This window comes from Eucyclogobius newberryi, unplaced genomic scaffold (genome assembly GCF_026437365.1).
Source record: "Eucyclogobius newberryi isolate DKJ021-1_F unplaced genomic scaffold, fEucNew1.0.hap1 SCAF_15, whole genome shotgun sequence".
Classification (NCBI taxonomy): Eukaryota; Metazoa; Chordata; class Actinopteri; order Gobiiformes; family Gobiidae; genus Eucyclogobius; species Eucyclogobius newberryi.
In genome coordinates, this window is record NW_027315779.1 from 26820321 (window position 1) to 26840215 (window position 19895).

General features: G+C 39.7%; 1 protein-coding gene across 2 annotated transcripts; it reads right to left on the reverse strand.

Moving 5' to 3' along the window:
- Positions 1-4548: 4548 nt before the first annotated feature.
- LOC140361205 (transmembrane protein 120A-A-like) lies at positions 4549-17937 on the reverse strand. Of its 2 annotated transcripts, none has more exons than XM_072446928.1 (12): positions 17754-17937; positions 14322-14440; positions 12772-12903; positions 12641-12700; positions 10235-10330; positions 10053-10142; positions 9926-9991; positions 6763-6824; positions 6596-6688; positions 6003-6067; positions 4993-5061; positions 4549-4887 (listed from the first exon to the last, which is right to left on the reverse strand). In XM_072446928.1, exons 1-12 carry the CDS (start codon positions 17829-17831, stop codon positions 4774-4776), a joined length of 1044 nt encoding a protein of 347 aa, XP_072303029.1. In that variant the 5' UTR covers positions 17832-17937; the 3' UTR covers positions 4549-4773. The 2 variants fall into 2 exon arrangements, with proteins under 2 accessions (XP_072303029.1, XP_072303030.1); XM_072446929.1 differs by having other exon boundaries at positions 4549-4883; positions 4989-5061.
- Between the last annotated feature and the right edge of the window lie 1958 nt (positions 17938-19895).

A 19895-nucleotide genomic window follows, 5' to 3' on the forward strand; every position in this document is an offset into this window, starting at 1 on the left:
GGCAAGAGCGGAGTACAAAGCTCCGCGGACCATTTTTTCTTACAGGCAAAATTATATTCTTAATTTACAAAATATAATTTAGCCTATATGCACTTATTTCTTACTATTATTTGCTGTGCAATCATCAATCATCAATTATGTTCAAGAATGGAGTTATACAATATTTAATTATATTTAATGTTGTGTTATTGATTGTCTTCTTGGAGAACCCGCTCCACGCTCTGCCATTGGACTGGGCCTGGACAGGGTCCTGAGCAGATAGTTAGAGAAGAGAGGAATGACGGATGAATTCATTCTCCATCAGCCAGAGACTGCGCCAGTGTTTCAACAGCACCACAACCTCAGCCTCCACCAAAGGATTCAGCTCCAGCTGCTCCAAAATCACTTCCACCGTCTCCAGCGAAGAACTCATCAGCAGCAGCACCACAACAATTTTCACTGCGGCCGGCGCAGGAGTCATCAGTTTCCTCATCAAAGGCCTTGGACCCATCTGTGACAGGCCCAAGAACATCCCTGTCATCACCCCTGCTCTCAGAGCAGCCCTGGGTCCCCCCTGCAACATCTACATCCACTACAGAATCCTCACTCCCCTTTCCATCTCCACTCCCACCCAGGGGCCTTTCCAACCATCTTGAATGTCTGATCAAATCAGGCATTAAGATGGCTCCACTCACGCCAAATATAGCAAAATTAGTTCTGATGAGCCCCCGACTTTTGCTACACCAAAAAAAGCCGCCCCGGGCATTTCACCTGGTCAAAATAGAAATCAAACTAGCCCGGGGCCCTGTGTTAAAACAGCCTCACATAGATGGGAAAACAAAAGGTGAGTCAGGCGGCCCAATCTGAGAAATTGAATTCATATTCCCTGTGAAAAGATAACACCTAGTCCTACTGAAACTAGTGAACTTGCTGTGCTAAATGTCAGATCCTTATGTAACAAATAAATCTAAATTAATCATTTTATTAATTCTTATATTCTTGATTTTATGTTTTTAACTGAAACATGGCTTGACAAAAACACAGGAAATTTTCTTAGAATCTGCTCCACCTAACTTTAAGCTTGAATCTGAAACACAAGAAAACAAGGGTGGAGTTGTTTTAGAGATGAAAATGTAACCCAGGTTGTCCTTTTGGAGTGTTTTCATAATTATGAGTATGTATCCTTTAAAATGGAGCTAAAACGGTCTCCATCCATTCTCTTCATTGTTTTTTACAAGCCTCCCCAACACTGCCAATGTTTTATTGATGAATTTACTGAGATGCTTTCAGTCGTATGCACCGACTTTGATGGTTTGGTCATTACAGGTGATTTCAATGTGCATGTTGATAATATTTGTGACAGAAGCACTAGAACTTGATGCTGTCCTTGAACTTGTTTACTCTGCACATGAGTGGCCCCACCCACAGCAAAGGGCACACTCTAGATCTTCTAATTACAAAAGGGGTAAATATTTCAAACATCCATGTGGTCGATGTTGCTCTGTCTGATCATTTCTATGTCTTCTTTGACCTGTCAGTTTTCCCCAAACCACCGGCTGGTCCTGCAGTTGTTCGGGGGCGACACATAAATGATGGCACAGGTGCACTGTTTATGGAAATGAATGATACATTTTGAAAATGTTTCATGTTTAAATGTAAATGATTTGTTGAACTCTGTTACATCTAGTGTTTTGAATGTTCTTGACACCATTGCCCCTATGAAGGCTAAAATGGTTCAAAATAAAGAGGGAGAGGCATGCTACAAGTGACAACCAAACAAGATTAAAGCAAACAAATCCATAAAATCCACTAAAGTGAGCCCCAATCTTCCCCAGCAACCACAGGACCGACACAAATTACAGAACTATTAAATACAGATTAAAAAGGTTTAAAACAAGCTATATAACACAGTATAAAACAAACTATATACAAACTGTATAAAAACGGCAACCAGCACTGAGCCTTTAAAAACACTACACTGTTGAGACCCAGACACCATGTGCTCAGGGCTGCTCAGGAAGAGGATGTGAAACACTTTACTTCTGACCTTTACAGTCTGTCATGTGACTTACTCACATGACTGAGACCACCCTGCCACACCTATAAATCAAGTCAGAAATCTGGGGGGAATAGTGGACTCAGACCTGAACTTTAACAGACGTGGCTGTTAAAGACCTGGGTGCAACCTTACAGAAACCCTGCTCACCAGATGTGGCTGGTGTCAGGAGCTAGTTGGTGACAGGTATGGTCCTCTTAAGACTTGTGCTGGGCTGCAGTCCATGTTTTCCAACGGAGTATGTCGCCAGTGTAACATTGCCTTCCAGGGGTCACCGGCACCCCGTGCAGCTTTGCACAGGTGATTTTTTTGGTATTAGGTTAGATTAGGTGTCTGTAGTCGTACCCTTGGGTAAATTGGTTTGCAATGATTAAGAGACATCAAACATACAAGCACACAATATAAAAAAACATTTGAAAAAATAATAAGTTTGCCGAGTGAGCTTGTTTAAAAGGACAATAACTGCTGGGACGAAACTGTCTCTGTATCTTTTGGTCCTACATTTTGGCACGACCAGTCTTTGCCCTGATGGCAGGTACTGAAACAGCGTTCAGGGGGGTCACCCCTATCTTGGCTTTACAACAGTCTCAGCTGAAAGGAGGAGCCAGAAATCGAAATAGTGGTCGACCATGAGCAAGCAGTCATTTCACCCATGACTAAAGAGGTCCACACATCCGCCATGGCCTTGTTGGGAGTGAATGGGACAGAATAGTCTATTTTTTGCTGGTTGGGTGCGAATTCATTGCAGGTTGTACCGGTGCTAACTAAGTCCTTAATCTTTGCCTGCATGTTAGGCCAGTATATAGCTCACAGGCTAGCTGATAATACTCATCCCTCTATGTGACATGCATGTATTCCTGTAAGCATCTCTGGTTGAAGAAATTTGAGATCCCACCTTTGAATAAGATTTCATTCTGAGCACTGATTTCTTCTCAATAGGGCCAATATCCTCTAATAATAGGCTGGTCTTTGACATCCGTCTGCCATTATTGTGGATCTCAGCGCCTGAAAGCCCTCATCATTTGTTTGTTCCAGGTGTCGGCCTGTTACATTGAGATAATCAGCTTGGTTCACGTGCTCCAGGTCCTCCGACAGAAAACAGATTGTCTGTTTCTGATAACATTTCCCTTTTGCCTGTACACTCAGTTGTAGCCCTGCTGAGGTTGTCACTGATGAGACTGTAATTCTAAAGAGTGAAGAGCACACCGTGCAGCCTTTTAGGAGTGCTGAGCAGAGGCTGACCAAAAATAGAACTTGGGGACTTATGGTCCATTTCTGCAGTGATAGCGTCTCAGACATAAAAATAGTGATGAAACCTTAGACAAGCAAAAACTATGCTTCTTTCTCGATTTGTGCATGCGTCGCAGTGAGGGCTCCTGAAAAAAATACAATGGGCTGCCCTCTCTGCATTAGACAGCAGCCAAGCCCACTTTGACAGGCATCACTCTGAATAGGAACGTAGAACGGGCATTTACGTAGCCAGTGTCTTCTGTCTTATTGCAGCATCGTGTTTGGGTGGCCAGTGCCAGGTCTTTGTCCAGGAAACGTTGCAGCAGCTCACAGACACTTGAGATGCTTGCAAATCCCAAAAGGCGCTGAACAGCTTTTGGATTGGGTTAGGCTATTATCACCACACTCTCATTCACATTCACTGGTAAACTCAAGTCACCACATATGACACCATGTGTGTGTGTTACGACCACAGCCCCTGAAAAGGGGAATAAAACTTGAGCAAAGAAACAACAGCGGCCGTTCACGTCTTCAGTGGTTTAATGACCGCGACAGACCCACGCTCCCCCAGTGTCCACTTCACCCGGTGTGCTTAACCAAACAAAATCCATTCAAAATATAAACAGTAATCCAGTATAATTATATGTAATACTTGAATGAAACATGGCATTTACTCTTAAAAAATAATAACAATACACATTACTTTTATTACTTATTTATTATTTACCTTTGTAAGATTATAAAATAAATGCATTTAAATTAAAGAGCTTTTCTTAACCATTACATGTGTCTTTTTGGCAGATGTGATGTAAGAATAAAGATACAGGCATTCATTTTATGTTAGTACCACCAACGGTACAGCCTGAACTGCTCCTGGCAAACACAAAACATTAGACTCCGTATACAACATGCCAAGCAAATGGAAGACACATGCCTCTAGAGGACATGAACATGGGAACACGATTTGGATGACATGGATGCCTGACCAAGCTCAGACCAAGAATGTTTGCCTTGCCAAAGTCAGTTCCTCCAAAGTAAATTCCTATCATTTGGTTAGCACGGGGATAATTTACCAAGAATGTAGCCTTAGCCGATTTGCATAGTCATGGGTTTCAGAACAATGAGAAATTAGGACATGGATGAGGTATCCACCCATACCACATCTGATCCTTCTGAAGTCATGTTGCATCCCTGTGGACTGTGTCTGGTGTGGAGAATCTACCTGTCAATCAGTCAAAACTCAGAGGATACACACTTTCAGTATGAAAAAAGAAAATCACACATTTCATTTTGGAGTGTTTTATTGGACACATCCATTGCAGTATTCCCAGTAATAGGAAAAATGATGGCTTATTAAAAAAACAGTAACATTTTCATAAAGCTACACTTAATTTTCATAAAGCTTTGGAAATCCACAGGACTCAGACGTAAACAAAATAACTTGATTACTCATGTGAAAACCTGCACAGTAGAGGGCGCTGTGCACAATACTATATTCCATTCGTTGTTTAGAACTTTTTGGACTTGTCCTGGTTGTTTATGTATTTCTGGTAAACCACTCCCAGCGTGGTAAAGAAGTTTCCCATGAAGAGAACCAAATATGAGCAGCCGCACATCGCTACCTGTATCATACAACACAAATATGAAATCACATAAATCATTGTGGCGTGAAGAAATCTATAAGTTATGACTTGGAATCCCAATATATAAAGTCTCAAAGTACCAACCTGCCACTCTTTACAATTGGGCAACTGGGACATCTTGAAGAGAGTTATGCTGTTATAAAACTGCCAAAACTATAACAAATGAGAGGGAAAAAAATAATAATCAGGTTGTTTTGAAGCATCTAAAATAAATATGAATAGAAATGAGTTTATATTTTTTAAAACTGAAGTAAATAAATTACTTAATGAGTAGTCAACATAATGAGTGAAATGACATCTTTTTTTGTAATTAATTTGATCAGATATAATTGCCATACTTTTCAGATTTTAAGCCGCTACTTTCTTCCCACGGTTTGAACCCTGCGGCCCATACAACGGTGTAGTTCATTTATAGATTTTACTGGCAAACGGCCCCTGGGGGGCGCCTTAACAGGAGGCGGAAGCGTTGGACACACTGTAGAAGACATCACTGTCCAGGGGACACGTTGTGTTCTCTGTATTTTGAGCTTCAAAACACTGTATGTTTTATTACAATCAAACTCATATTCACAGAGAAAGGAGTCTAATGAGGAAGAGAATGTGGTGAAATGCAAAGACACACGTGGAGCGCTGTAATTTAGAACCTGCTGCACTGAAATGAGACTTTCTAAGCACAAGCTCAGGAGCAGATGAACCAGATGTGAAGACACACACACATGTAACACAGAGTCATCAAGGACAGAGGGGACAGCGTTCTTTGTATGTTAACCTTAAAAATGCTGTGTGTTTTAATGCCATATTGTGACATAGCATATTCATGGAGACAACCAGGTTAAAGGTCAGATCTGTGACCCGCTCACAAGAAAACGTTTTTTTTTTTTTTTTATGAATAAAAATATCTGTAATTGAACAAATGCAAGATAGACTAATTTAATTTCATGATGTGGAATATTGCAGTTACACAATTACTTTAAATATGAGTTTAAATTTAGGAGGGAAGGGAATCTTTCCCAATTTTGAGTGCAATTAAGAAAGTGAAGATGTTGTTCGCATTAGGTCTTTTTGTTTGTGTTTTTATGTTCAACTAAACTTACGTGACCAAAAAATAAGAAAGGAAGTAGAAAGGAGAGACCTCTCCACATCCAAGACTGGAATCCCTCTGAAACCAGAAAATAGATTAAATTAATACTTCATGTACAATACACACAGGAATGGGCCATACTGACAGATTCATATATTTTGTGGATTATCAGTGTTACATGTGTTTACTTGTCCTGACCTGCCAGGGATTAGATATAAACCAGAAAATGTACTAATTATGACATATTTACATTCTAGACTCATTATTATGCACTGTCCCTTTAAATAAATATATCTAAAATTGTATATTCAGATGATAATCAGGTAAATTTAAATAATAAATACAATTCACTTTGCAGAAAAATAACAACAGTGCATAACAACAAGCAAGTCGAGTTAAAGTTTAAGTGAGAGAAACGATGGCTCCGGTTATTTGTATACACAGCAGAACTGAAAAGGTTATTATTCCACGGTAGTGCACAATTCTGTAGCCGCAGCTGCATTCGAGCTGACTGGTGTAAATCTGCCTGACTGAAATGTGAAGTAGTCTGAGTTACAGCTGATTGTCTCTGTTTTACCTCCTCTTCATTCACATTTGTGCCCTTACCCACTGTCAGATCCATGTTGTGTCTTTCTCCGAGCGCCCGCAGTCTGTACAAGCAGCCGCTCTGATAGTAATACTGAAGGAACTGAACAAAGCCTAACAGAGATGAATACACAAATGAATACTTTAATAATATTTGACTTGGAAGAACTTAACGGGGGAGGTCTTACTTTGGTACATGCAATATGTGAGGAACTGGTTTCGGAAAATCTGGTAGAGAACGCCTTCAGGCCTGTCGAAGGAGAATCCAAATGATTTATGACATGATGACAGAATACTGCGCCTTGCTTTTCAATTAGTTTTGACAGTGAATTTAGAACACATTTCAAACATCACTGCAGTTCATTATCAGAGGTGGGTTCTTCCATTAAAGTGAAATATTGGGAGTTAGTCAATTGGAAATATTGATAGATTTTTCTCTCTAAAGCTGTTAGGTATATTTTTCTGTATATAGCCAAGCTCCAGACCGGCCTCCTGCTGGTGCCTAGAGTCAGGACTAAACATGGACCGGCCTCCTGCTGGTGCCAGTCAGGACTAAACATGGACCGGTCTCCTGCTGGTGCCAGAGTCAGGACTAAACATGGACCGGCCTCCTGCTGGTGCCAGAGTCAGGACTAAACATGGACCGGCCTCCTGCTGGTGCCAGAGTCAAGACTAAACATGGACCGGCCTCCTGCTGGTGCCAGAGTCAAGACTAAACATGGACCGGCCTCCTGCTGGTGCCAGAGTCAGGACTAAACATGGACCGGCCTCCTGCTGGTGCCAGAGTCAAGACTAAACATGGACCGGCCTCCTGCTGGTGCCAGAGTCAGGACTAAACATGGACCGGTCTCCTGCTGGTGCCCAGAGTCAGGACTAAACATGGACCGGCCTCCTGCTGGTGCCAGAGTCAGGACTAAACATGGACCGGCCTCCTGCTGGTGCCAGAGTCAGGACTAAACATGGACCGGCCTCCTGCTGGTGCCAGAGTCAAGACTAAACATGGACCGGCCTCCTGCTGGTGCCAGAGTCAGGACTAAACATGGACCGGTCTCCTGCTGGTGCCAGAGTCAGGACTAAACATGGACCGGTCTCCTGCTGGTGCCCAGAGTCAGGACTAAACATGGACCGGCCTCCTGCTGGTGCCAGAGTCAGGACTAAACATGGACCGGCCTCCTGCTGGTGCCAGAGTCAGGACTAAACATGGACCGGCCTGCTGCTGGTGCAAGAGTCAGGACTAAACATGGACCGGTCTCCTGCTGGTGCCAGAGTCAGGACTAAACATGGACCGGCCTCCTGCTGGTGCCCAGAGTCAGGACTAAACATGGACCGGCCTCCTGCTGGTGCCCAGAGTCAGGACTAAACATGGACCGACCTCCTACTGGTGCCAGAGTCAGGACTAAGCATGGACCGGCCTCCTGCTGGTGCCTAGAGTCAGGACTAAACATGGACCGGCCTCCTGCTGGTGCCAGAGTCAGGACTAAACATGGACCGGTCTCCTGCTGGTGCCAGAGTCAGGACTAAACATGGACCGGCCTCCTGCTGGTGCCAGAGTCAGGACTAAACATGGACCGGCCTCCTGCTGGTGCCAGAGTCAGGACTAAACATGGACCGGCCTCCTGCTGGTGCCAGAGTCAGGACTAAACATGGACCGTCCTCCTGTTGGTGCCTAGAGTCAGGACTAAACATGGACCGGCCTCCTGCTGGTGCCTAGAGTCAGGACTAAACATGGACCGGCCTCCTGCTGGTGCCAGAGTCAGGACTAAACATGGACCGGCCTCCTGCTGGTGCCAGAGTCAGGACTAAACATGGACCGTCCTCCTGCTGGTGCCAGAGTCAGGACTAAACATGGACCTGCCTCCTGCTGGTGCCAGAGTCAGGACTAAACATGGACCGGCCTCCTGCTGGTGCCAGAGTCAGGACTAAACATGGACCTGCCTCCTGCTGGTGCCTAGAGTCAGAACTAAACATGGACCGGCCTCCTGCTGGTGCCTAGAGTCAGGACTAAACATGGACCGGCCTCCTGCTGGTGCCCAGAGTCAGGACTAAACATGGACCGGCCTCCTGCTGGTGCCAGAGTCAGGACTAAACATGGATCGTCCTCCTGCTGGTGCCAGAGTCAGGACTAAACATGGACCGGCCTCCTGCTGGTGCCAGAGTCAGGACTAAACATGGACCGGCCTCCTGCTGGTGCCAGAGTCAGGACTAAACATGGACCGTCCTCCTGCTGGTGTGCCCAGAGTCAGGACTAAACATGGACCGGCCTCCTGCTGGTGCCCAGTCAGGACTAAACATGGACCGGCCTCCTGCTGGTGCCCAGTCAGGACTAAACATGGGCCGGCCTCCTGCTGGTGCCAGAGTCAGGACTAAACATGGACCGGTCTCCTGCTGGTGCCAGAGTCAGGACTAAACATGGACCGGTCTCCTGCTGGTGCCAGAGTCAGGACTAAACATGGACCGGCCTCCTGCTGGTGCCAGAGTCAGGACTAAACATGGACCGGCCTCCTGCTGGTGCCCAGTCAGGACTAAACATGGACCGGCCTCCTGCTGGTGCCCAGTCAGGACTAAACATGGACCGGCCTCCTGCTGGTGCCCAATCAGGACTAAACATGGACCGGCCTCCTGCTGGTGCCAGAGTCAGGACTAAACATGGACCGGCCTCCTGCTGGTGCCAGAGTCAGGACTAAACATGGACCGGCCTCCTGCTGGTGCCAGAGTCAGGACTAAACATGGACCGGCCTCCTGCTGGTGCCAGAGTCAGGACTAAACATGGACCGGCCTCCTGCTGGTGCCAGAGTCAGGACTAAACATGGGGAATCAGCATTTCACTTCCTGAAGATGTTTGTTTGTATTTTACAGATGTTACGTCCAGAGAGAAGATTTATGGAAGTTTGTTTTAGACTTTGAAGTTAAAATCCTGATAAATTTATATTATCCTGAATTTTCACCAAGAAAAAAAAAAGTTTGATTTGTTCTATGGGTGAATTTCATCTTATGAATTTGGCAGTATACATTTTCTGTTTCATCTTCCAGTTCAAAACTTGAAAATCTATGCAATTAATATTCTAAAGGTGAATTTTTTTAGATTTTTAAAAAAACTGATATGAAACTGAAATTAAAAATATAAAAAAGTGAGAAATTCTACTAAATGAAAAAAATAAACAATGGGCCAAATTTTGATCATTTACACTTATTTGACAGACTTTGGACAGCCATGATGTATTTAATTTCATAAATTGTATGTTACTTGTGTAAATCAGAATACCACCTCTGCATAAATGTCAAAATGCAGCTCACGCCAAAACAGAATTTAACAACAAATAACACGCTAACTACATAACAATAATCCCTTACCACGTGAGCATGACTCCGGAGAGGAAAGTAGACACGTAGTGATGGAACATCCACCAGCCTTTGATTCTAAAAAAAGAACGAATATCGTAATCTCTATTTTAAAACGATAGCGGTGCCATTTTCAAACCTGGAGCCGTTGTTGACAAGTATACTCTCTCTGATGGTCAGTGTGCAGTAATACCACACCAGCAGGAAGTTAAACATGGCATCTAACGCTCTGGAGAAAAGAAATACCAATGTTATCCATAAATACAGTCCATTTCCACAGGCTCTGCAGTGGGTGGAGCGCACTTTCTTTTTATTTTTTACCTGTAGCTGAATAAAAAGCGACAGGTGAAGGAGAAGAAGAGGAGGATGACTGTGAGGATGAGCTTGAACTTCTCATACTCGTCTTTGTAGGCAAATCTGAACAGGAACATTGACAAGATTATTTGAGTCATAACTGAACTTGTGATTTGTTGAGAAATGCATGCATGTTTTTCAGAATAATTACAGTAGAACCACCGATCTATGGCGCCTCTAGTGATTGAGTTAATATGAATACCGTATTTTCTGGATTATAAATTGCCCTTTTTTTTTACACAGTTGGGGGGGTGCGACTTATACTCCGGAGCGATTTATATGTGATATTATTTGTCATTTTTCACACTGACAACCAGAAGAGGGCGCTCTAGGCTCTAAGTGACGCAGAAGAAGAATCAACACTTCCTCTACCTCTGGAGTTTGTGGAGTTGTTTAGAAGTGACACAGAGGAAGAAGAATTCAATGGATTTAGTGATTTGGGGTAAAACTGATGCTTTGGTAAACTTGTTAGCATGTTCTTTATGCTATAGTTATCTGAATAACTGTTAATATGTTACGTTAACTTACCAGACACTCAGTGTTGTACCTGAACGCGTTCATTGAACGAAGGTTCATGAACGCGTTCATAATTTTGGTGAACGTGAACTGAACGAACGGTATTACTGCTGAAGAACGAAACTGTGAACGCGTTCATTCTGGTGTCTGTGAACGGCAAAATTCGTTCTTTTTATTTTCGTTCAATAAAGTGTCATTTTTCGACGCGACAGCAACGTGTAGTCAACAGAACAGCAGGAGTCGCCCTACGACCAGTTACGTGAGTTTTATGATAAGTTCGGTGAGGATGGGAACAATCTAACATTTCTGTGTAAACTTTGCCTAGCAAGTTTTTGAGAATATACTGTGGGGCTGAATACGTGTGAGCTGAATGGACAGCAACCCATGAGAAAGTCTGTCCCTTCAATGTGAATGTAAAACCTGGTTGTGTAACGATCAAAAATTGGATATGAAGATGAAATCTCCTATTTTCAGCAATAAACTAATACAATAATTGCTGCCTGTGGTTGTATTTGGGCTGTGGAAATAATTTAGAACAATTATTGCATAATATTGAAAAAAATAACTGAACTAGTTCATTTTTTGGAGCTGTGAACTTAGTTCAAAATTTTGAATTATGAACTATGAACTGAACTAGTTCATTTTAAAATGTATGAACTATGAACTGAACTAGTTCATGTAGAAAGTGAACTTTCCCAACACTGCAGACACTTACCACAGTTTGTTGTCTGTGCGTCATGTAGCTGAAGGTGTTAGCGTTAGCGTTAGCATACGTACACCTATTCACCATGTTCTAAGATAAGATAAGATAAGATATTCCTTTATTGTCCCACATGGGGAAATTTCATTGGTGCAACGCAGGTAGATACAGAGGTAGATACAGAAGAACAGATCACTTATAGGAAGTTTGAAAAACACTTTCAGTAGAAGATCTCCTATAAATAAATAAAAACTCCCATAGACAAATAAATAAATAAATACCATTGCATGTGATCACGACAGTAATTGCACATGAATATGTGCAATTATCTCTCATCTGTTATTATTTTAAATTGCATTTCAAGATGAAATGTCTGTTCTTGGTCTTGGATTTGATCAAATACATTTCTCCAAAAAATGCAGCTCATATTCCAGTGCAACTTATATATGTTTTTCTTCTCTATTATGCATTTTTTGGCTGGTGCGATTTATACTCTGGAAAATAAGGTAAACATTGTAAAGTAAATATTGCAAAAAGAAAACTGGAAAAATCTTAACGCTGCATTAAACCATAAACGACTCTCTGAAAGCCGGTTTTACAACTGTGAAAGGAGGAAATAGATACTGAAAACAGCCTTGGGAGGAATGGAAGACGACCTGGTGAACTTTTAACAAGAAACGTTTCCGTGACTGTCAATCCTTGCAAAAGATCATTTAAGGGGACGTAAAAAAAAATAATAATAATAATAATAACACCTGGGGCGGTCCAAACACAGCCACTAATTTGTAACACGTCTCTCTCCAATGTGGAAGAAATCTCCTCTGAACATTCTCGTAACAAAATAGACTCAAAAACAGTATATTTTGATGGTGAGAGCAAAGGCGCTTAAAAATGTTTAATAAAAAAAGTGAATAACAGTTGGACTTTATTTGAAAAATGACCTTTTTTGAAAGACTAGATGTGACTTATTTGCTGTGCCGTCGTTTTCGTTTTATTCAAAGGATGTCTTGATTTTGTTTTATTTTGCTCTCTGTGTCATGTTCGGAATTTTTTTGAATTGAAAAACATAAATAAATATGTAAATAGAACTAAAACGAGTGCCACACGCTCTTAAATGCGTGAAAAGATCCATCCATGAGATCTGATGATGAACTTACTTTGTCTGTTTGTTGAGGAGTGTGACGTTGACATTTCCTAAAACAAGACTTAGATACAACCTAAAAGACAAAGTACACGACTCAGCATTTACCACTACACACTTCTGCATGTGAAATGACAAGAAACAAACCCATTTTTCTTTGGCAGGAAAGCTTCCATCTCGAGGAAGGCCCCGCTCCGCTCGCTGATGCAGTCCTGGATCTCACTGATGCTGAGGACGTCATCGGGACTCAGCTGGGACGGGGGAGGGTTCCCTTTACACCTACAGTAAAGACACGAGCAATCCACGGCAGTTTTAAGACATTTTAATAGTCACGGCAAGAAATTTAACAAAAAAATTAGAAATGACATCATAACATACAAAATAATTCATTCTTCTTGTGCTCCTTGGATTGATTATTCTTTTATTCTTCTTTTTTCGTCACCTGAATGAAAATACATCTAAAGATACAACTAATTAAACAACTATTGCCACTTGAGGCCTAAATGTAAAGAAATGTCCATTTATGGCCTTTAAGATAACAATGCAAAGTGTTTTTTTAAAATTGCATTTTTAGTTAGTTTTAGAGGATTGTAAAGTAAAAAAATAGTTAGATTTTTGCACAACAACAAAACAACATTTTCTATTCTCTATTTATTCAGCATGAACAAAACCATCATTGTGTTCACTGGTGCTGAATAATGCAAGTATTTAGTTAGTAAGATTGAATTAAACTGAAAAAGTAGCAAAAACACAACTGTCAGAATAAAACACATGTATCTATTGAAGTTTTTATTTTGAGATGAATCTATATTGAAATTCTATGAAACTTTGCCTCTAAAGTTTGTGTGTTTGGGAAATGTGTGTGAACTAAAGCGGAAGTGTAAATCAGGCTAAAACAATGTGTGGAGGCCCTGAAATAATCTGATTAAAACTGTAAGTATGTGGACTTTAAAAACATGAGAAGTCGGGGAAGGATTTATGACAAACGCTTCATGCCACAATTTTGTCCAAATCCCAAATATAATTCTCTTTACAAATCAAACATACGTACAGTACTTCTACATAATGCATCTATCTGCTTCAGGTGATTGGTTAAATCTACCTGTCAGCCACTCAGAATGCTCAAAATATAAGTCCTCATAACTGGTTTGTCCAATAGGAATAACAGCAAAAATGTGAGAATGTTTATGTCAGTGTTCTATAGCTGTGCAATTAATAACAATTTAACTGAGATAAAAATTCATCATAATTTCTAATTGTTTGGTCTTTTTTTAAAATTGAGAGGTCAAAAAACAATCTTTTGTCAGTAAAAGCGTGTAGTTTGGAGCAGAGTTCAGATTTGGGGGGAATAATTTGTGACACTATGTGTGTGTTAAACATGTCAATGAAAAAAAATCAAGTGTGTTTATAGTGATATTTAAAAATTAAAATCGTAATACACAAATTTGAAAATAAATAAATACATGTTGTTTCAGAGTTATTTTTTATATTTAATCAGTTTTATTCCGATGTATTAATATTATTTTGCTGGATTTCATTTTTGTTTGAGTTTTGTGCGTGCATGTCAGTAGTTTTTTTTTGTTCTGTGATTGTATTGTTGTTATATTTTATTGTCTTGATGAATCCTTCAATAGGCCGTTCCGCCCTCCTGTGTTCAGTTGTGGAGTTGCTCTGACAAAAGTGAAAGTAACACGTACTCCTCTAGTGAAACCGTGAGCTCCTGGATCTTCTTCCTCTGGCGAGCGATGACGGTGGAGCAGCTGTTCTGAAGTTTGGTCACCTCCTCCAGCTTCTGCTTGTACAGCCGGTGGATCTCCTGCACGTCAAAGTGAACACGCAAATAAGCCGGGATATGGAAACTCCAAATGCCGCAATCTATTTTAGACACAAAGCTATGCGAATGGTATGCTACACGTTTTAGACAAAGGTCAGTGAAGTGATCTAGTGTTCTTCAAGGCGGTTTCAGTCATTTACACTTGTACTGCTACTTTTCCAACGCAGTACAGTCAACATCACACTATCGTTAATGGATTATCAGGACGATTAGGGTTGTAACGACTAATCTACTACCGTATTTTCCAGAGTATAAGTCGCACCAGCCAAAAAATGCATAATAGAGAAGAAAAAAACATGTATAAGTTGCACTGGAGTATGAAATGCGGTTGCAAGAGTGAAAATAACAAATAATATCACTTATAAGTCGCTCCGGAGTATAAGTATATAAGTATAAATATAAGTATAAGTGCCACCCCGGCCAAAACTATGAAAAAAGGTGTGACTTATAGTCCAGAAAATATGGTAATCGTGATTAGTCGAATACGAAAAATTATCATATTTTGATCATTGGAATAGTTTTCTGGACTGCACAGACTCAAAAACACATATGAACAGGTATTTATATCACAAAGAAAGCAGCAATATTTAGTGAAAAATGTAAAAAAAAAAAAGAATAAACTATGTCTGTTTATATTTATACATTTTCTCTAGCTAAAAGCCTTCAGTCGCCATATTTCAACATGATGGAATTGTATTTAAGATGTGTGAAATACAAATATGTGCTTCAGTTTATGGAACACAATTATAGAACAGTTTGCCAGTGGCATTAAAAAGTATAAATATAAAGAAATTAAAATAATAATAATAATAATAAAGTAAAATAAAATGTAGGAAATGACGGAATGAAGGAAAATATTGTGCATTAAATTTCTAGTAATGAATATGAGGTTAAAAAACATGAATTGATTGTAAATATAATTAATTAAATTTGTATTTTTTTTAATCAAATTGTAAGGAAACGGAAGGTATAAAATATGATTTATTGAAAAATGAGGAATGACGGGTGGGATTAAATAAGTTTTTTATTTTTCAAATAGATATTATTATTTGTTATGAAGAAATTATGTTATTGATTTTCTTCTTCTTTTCTTTAATTCCAACTGTTTAACACGTTACCATTCCTCAATTTTGGACCTGCTTTACAAAATCAAACTATCTGTATTGTCAAATAAAGTTAATGACACAAAGTAGACAGATAAAAAGTACTTTACATTTAGGGCTTTTTTTGCATAATCACACAGGGGTATTCCGTAATAGAACCAGCTCAACTTCCTGTTTTTGAAAATGTCATCACAACGTGCAACTTCACTGATGTCAAACTATGAAATATTGACCACAGGCTCTAAACCACCAAACAAAAGAGTCTGCAAAATAGGCTTTCATTTTGCTTTTAAAATGGTTAACAGTATTATTTTTAGTTCGTATTGTGACTTGAATAATCACGATGATTGATTAGCTGAATAATCTTAACATTCCTAATTACAACTACTTCAATACAAGAGACTACAAAGCAAGTAAAGGTGTAGCATTAGACTTTGTTTTGGCTACTGTAATAGTTAAAATTATGTGTTGTTGTTATGTCATAGACAAGTTATTACATGACCATAACTAAACTGATTTTAAACTGATAAATAGTAGATGTGCCGTTTGTAAGTCATGGTCTTTATTCTATAAACCCCTTAAAATACTATGTTTTAAGAATATTCAAAATTGCGGAATGGAGGCAACAGGAGACAAAATGAGGTACAAGGATATATAATAAGCCCTTGCCGTAAAAGTGCAGATCTTCACTTCTCGTTCCATTCGTTATCTGTGGGAATTAGCGATGTTTTGCTAAAATAAATACAAATAAAAAAGACTTTACAGCACAGAGCGAGTTACAGATGGATAATCCCTGGCATTATATCAAGACTTGCGTACAACACCTTATGTATAAAACAGAAAAACGTTTTAATTAACTCTTTAAAGTATTTAATACATTTATTGTAAGTTGGCATTAGTTTAGAGACAAGATAGGCAGATATTTACACCAGATTAACTAAGATCAGACATTGTGTTGTCTTTAGAACAATAAATTAGTCAAAAAAATGATTTGTTGTTCGTTTCCTTGTCAATGACAAAATAAAATTAAAAATAAATACATTCAAATAAAATGGAAACAAATTGGGGTGAACTATTGTGAAGTAAAACATCAAAATCTACTGTTCTCCTTCATAAAAAACAGTTTTAAAAGTGTGATATTATCAGCGTTGAGTAGCATTACTTTAAACAGTAACTCATCTTTGTTATAAAAGTAACGGGTTAGAGTACCCTTGCTTTACCAATAATCAACATTATTGTATAACCTATATTGTTTGCCGACAATCACTTGGCATTTGCACCGTTATTTATCTTTTATGTTGACAGTTGACCACAATACAAAGCCATACAATAAGCACGTGTAGGTCTGTCCTCAAGCAATGACAAACATCCAAGATTGAAGCGCACTAATGCACAACAATAGAACACGCTTGTTTTAACACTGTCGTTTATTTAAATCAAACTCATCACATCGCAGTTACTCTACATTTACTCCTCAGATACAAAATAGGGGTTATAACGTTTTGTTTTGTTTTAAACGTGCATCTGAAAGTTTCTTTCTCTTGAGGACAAGAGTCACCAGTGGCACAGTGTACATGCTCACAACACGGTGGCTCTCTCTCCTCTGCAGCTGGGAAACAACCCTGGCTCTGGGATTGCGGTGAGGAGTAACTTGGAGAATACTAGATTACATAAGGTGTTATGTTCCTCGTTACTGTAAAAAAAATAGTATAGTATATATATGAGTACTATAACTGTTACCCCGACTCTAGCTATAATCGAATCAAAATATATAATAATAATAATAATAATAGTAATACTAATAATAATAATAATAATAGTAATAATACAAATAATAATACATGTAATATGTAAAATATAATTGAAAATTGGATTAAATGATTTAAAATGATGAGTCCCATCTGTCAAAACTATGTGAATTTTTCACATTTTATTTTATTCTGAGGCTAATTCCAGTTGCCCCAGTGTAATCACATTATGTTCCACCTCACTCTTGCTTTCAGTCGCCCCCGGTGCAACATTCAGAACGTAAGATATGTGTTTAAAACTCAGTGGTCAGAGTCAGTGGTTATGAATGTACAGATAGAGGATCACAACAGCTGCTGCCGCGGTGCCCCCGCCCTGCCCCAGCGATCCCCGAGTCCAGTCGTCCCTGCTCGGCCTCGGAGCTCCGCGATGAGCCGCTCACTGACCTGGAGGTGCTGATAGTCCTTGTCCAGATCGCCCCATTCCTGCAGACATTCCGTAAACCCGCTGGGAGAGGACAACATTGGAGCGGCTCAGTTCCGTTCCGCTGCTCAACAGTTCGTTTGGGTCGTTCAGAAAGCGACTTCCACTTCCGCTCTGGGAACACTAGACGTCAAAATAAAGGTCCAGCTATTTAGATTGAGATTTCCCGAAAAGTTCTGAATCTTCTCAGACAACCTGATGCGTACAAATGTTCATAAAACTGCTTGAACTTTTTATTGAAAAGGTTATTATTTCTCTAAGAGTCTTCCTCTTTTAAATATATAGTATATGGTTTAACAACTCTTTTAACAATTGATATAAGCGTTTACCTGATTTATTTGAGGAAACATAATACATTTTATTTCATTAAAAAGAAAATGTTTTTAAAATATTTATTTGATAAAATACCAAAACATAAAGAAAAGAATATTTGAAACGTTTAAAGTAACCAAATAACTCTTATTCCTCATAGTTGGCCGATGAAAGGTGAGCTGAGGATACTCCGCTTGAATCTTTGACTTGAGCTGGTCACTCCTGTCATTAAAAAGTATCAGTAAGTGTGATGTACAATAATTCCGTGGAATGCTGGTGAATGAGATTTCAAAGAAAAAAACATATATTGACTTCAGATAATTGCCAGGTCAAGGCCCACTCAAGGACCTTTCATCGGCCACTATGAGGAATAAGAGTGAACTTGTGTTTGTTGAAACACTTTCAACTGGGACTGTTTTAGATGATTTAGACTCTGCATCAGAAAGTGACTTAGGATCTTCAGGAACAGACAATGTCCCTTTAAGCCCAGAGCATGTGACTTCAGGACTAGACAAGGAGAGACCTCCTCCACACACTGTACTCTGCTGTTAAACAAAAGCCAGGTGTTCAGTGGGCGTGGCCTCCTACTTCTGAGGAGTTTAATGTCACCAATATGTGCCTCAAGAACTTTTTAACCTCCTTGCCTGGATAGTGGGTGCATCAGAAGATCCTACTTTGGACGAATTACAAGAAGTGTCAGACCAGATTGAACTCAAGCTTCTGTCCATATGCAGAGATATAGTCTATCTTGCTTCTGATGGCTATAAACAAACACCAAAATCACTGGCCCTTGGACTAACAGTTCGACATCTCACAGGTTCATCTCATGTACTGAAGATACTGAATAATCTTGGTCACATTGCATCATTTGACAGTATCATGAAATTTGAAAGTAGTCTGGCCCAACTGCAGGTACAGCAGGAAAATGTAATTCCTAAGGGCTTCAGTCCTGAAGTTCCCACTGTCTTCATCTCAATAACATCGATTTTGCTGAGGAAACCATCTCCTTGATCACAATTTGTCCAGATACAGTTTTTATTTGATAGTATGATGGTTATCCAAAATTAAACTATTTTCTGCTAGTGGCCTATTGTGGAGCTCGTGATATTAACTGTTTGATTATTGAATTTGTGTACATTGGGATATTTTTTATTATTAAAGAATTTTGAACTTATCATGAAGAATTTTGAACTTATTTTAACATTTTGTTATCAGTATCAGTTAAGGGGCCTAATGAAGTAGAATCTGAAATGCAGTATGTGAAAAATTGGTGAGTCAAAAAACCCATGGTGAGTAGGGCTGGGTATTGCCAAGACCCTTGCGATACGATACGTATCCCGATACAGATACAATATGTATCCCAATACTTGTATATTCTGATACAATTCCCTCATTACGATATGTATCTTGATACATTTTTGAAAAAAGGGTCTTCAAAATGTACCAAATGGGTAATGGTTTTACTCTGGATACAAAAATGTATGAAATTTCATGTTTATCCACAAAGCACTTATTTATAAATCCATTCTGCTCTAATAACTTCATACATCCAACCAACTGATCCAAATAGAAATATAAGGAACACATTATAGTAAAGTATTGCATGTTTCTTGCCAAACAATTATCATGGTCTGAACAAGCTGCAGCAGCATCTTCTGCACAGATCAGCTTCTGATCAGGTGTCATGAGGTCCACAGCTCCTTCTCACCTCGACCGAGAGGAGCACAGCACAAACAGCATAATAAAATAACTATTCCACCTCGTTTAAAGCCTACGGGCCACAAAACTTCTAA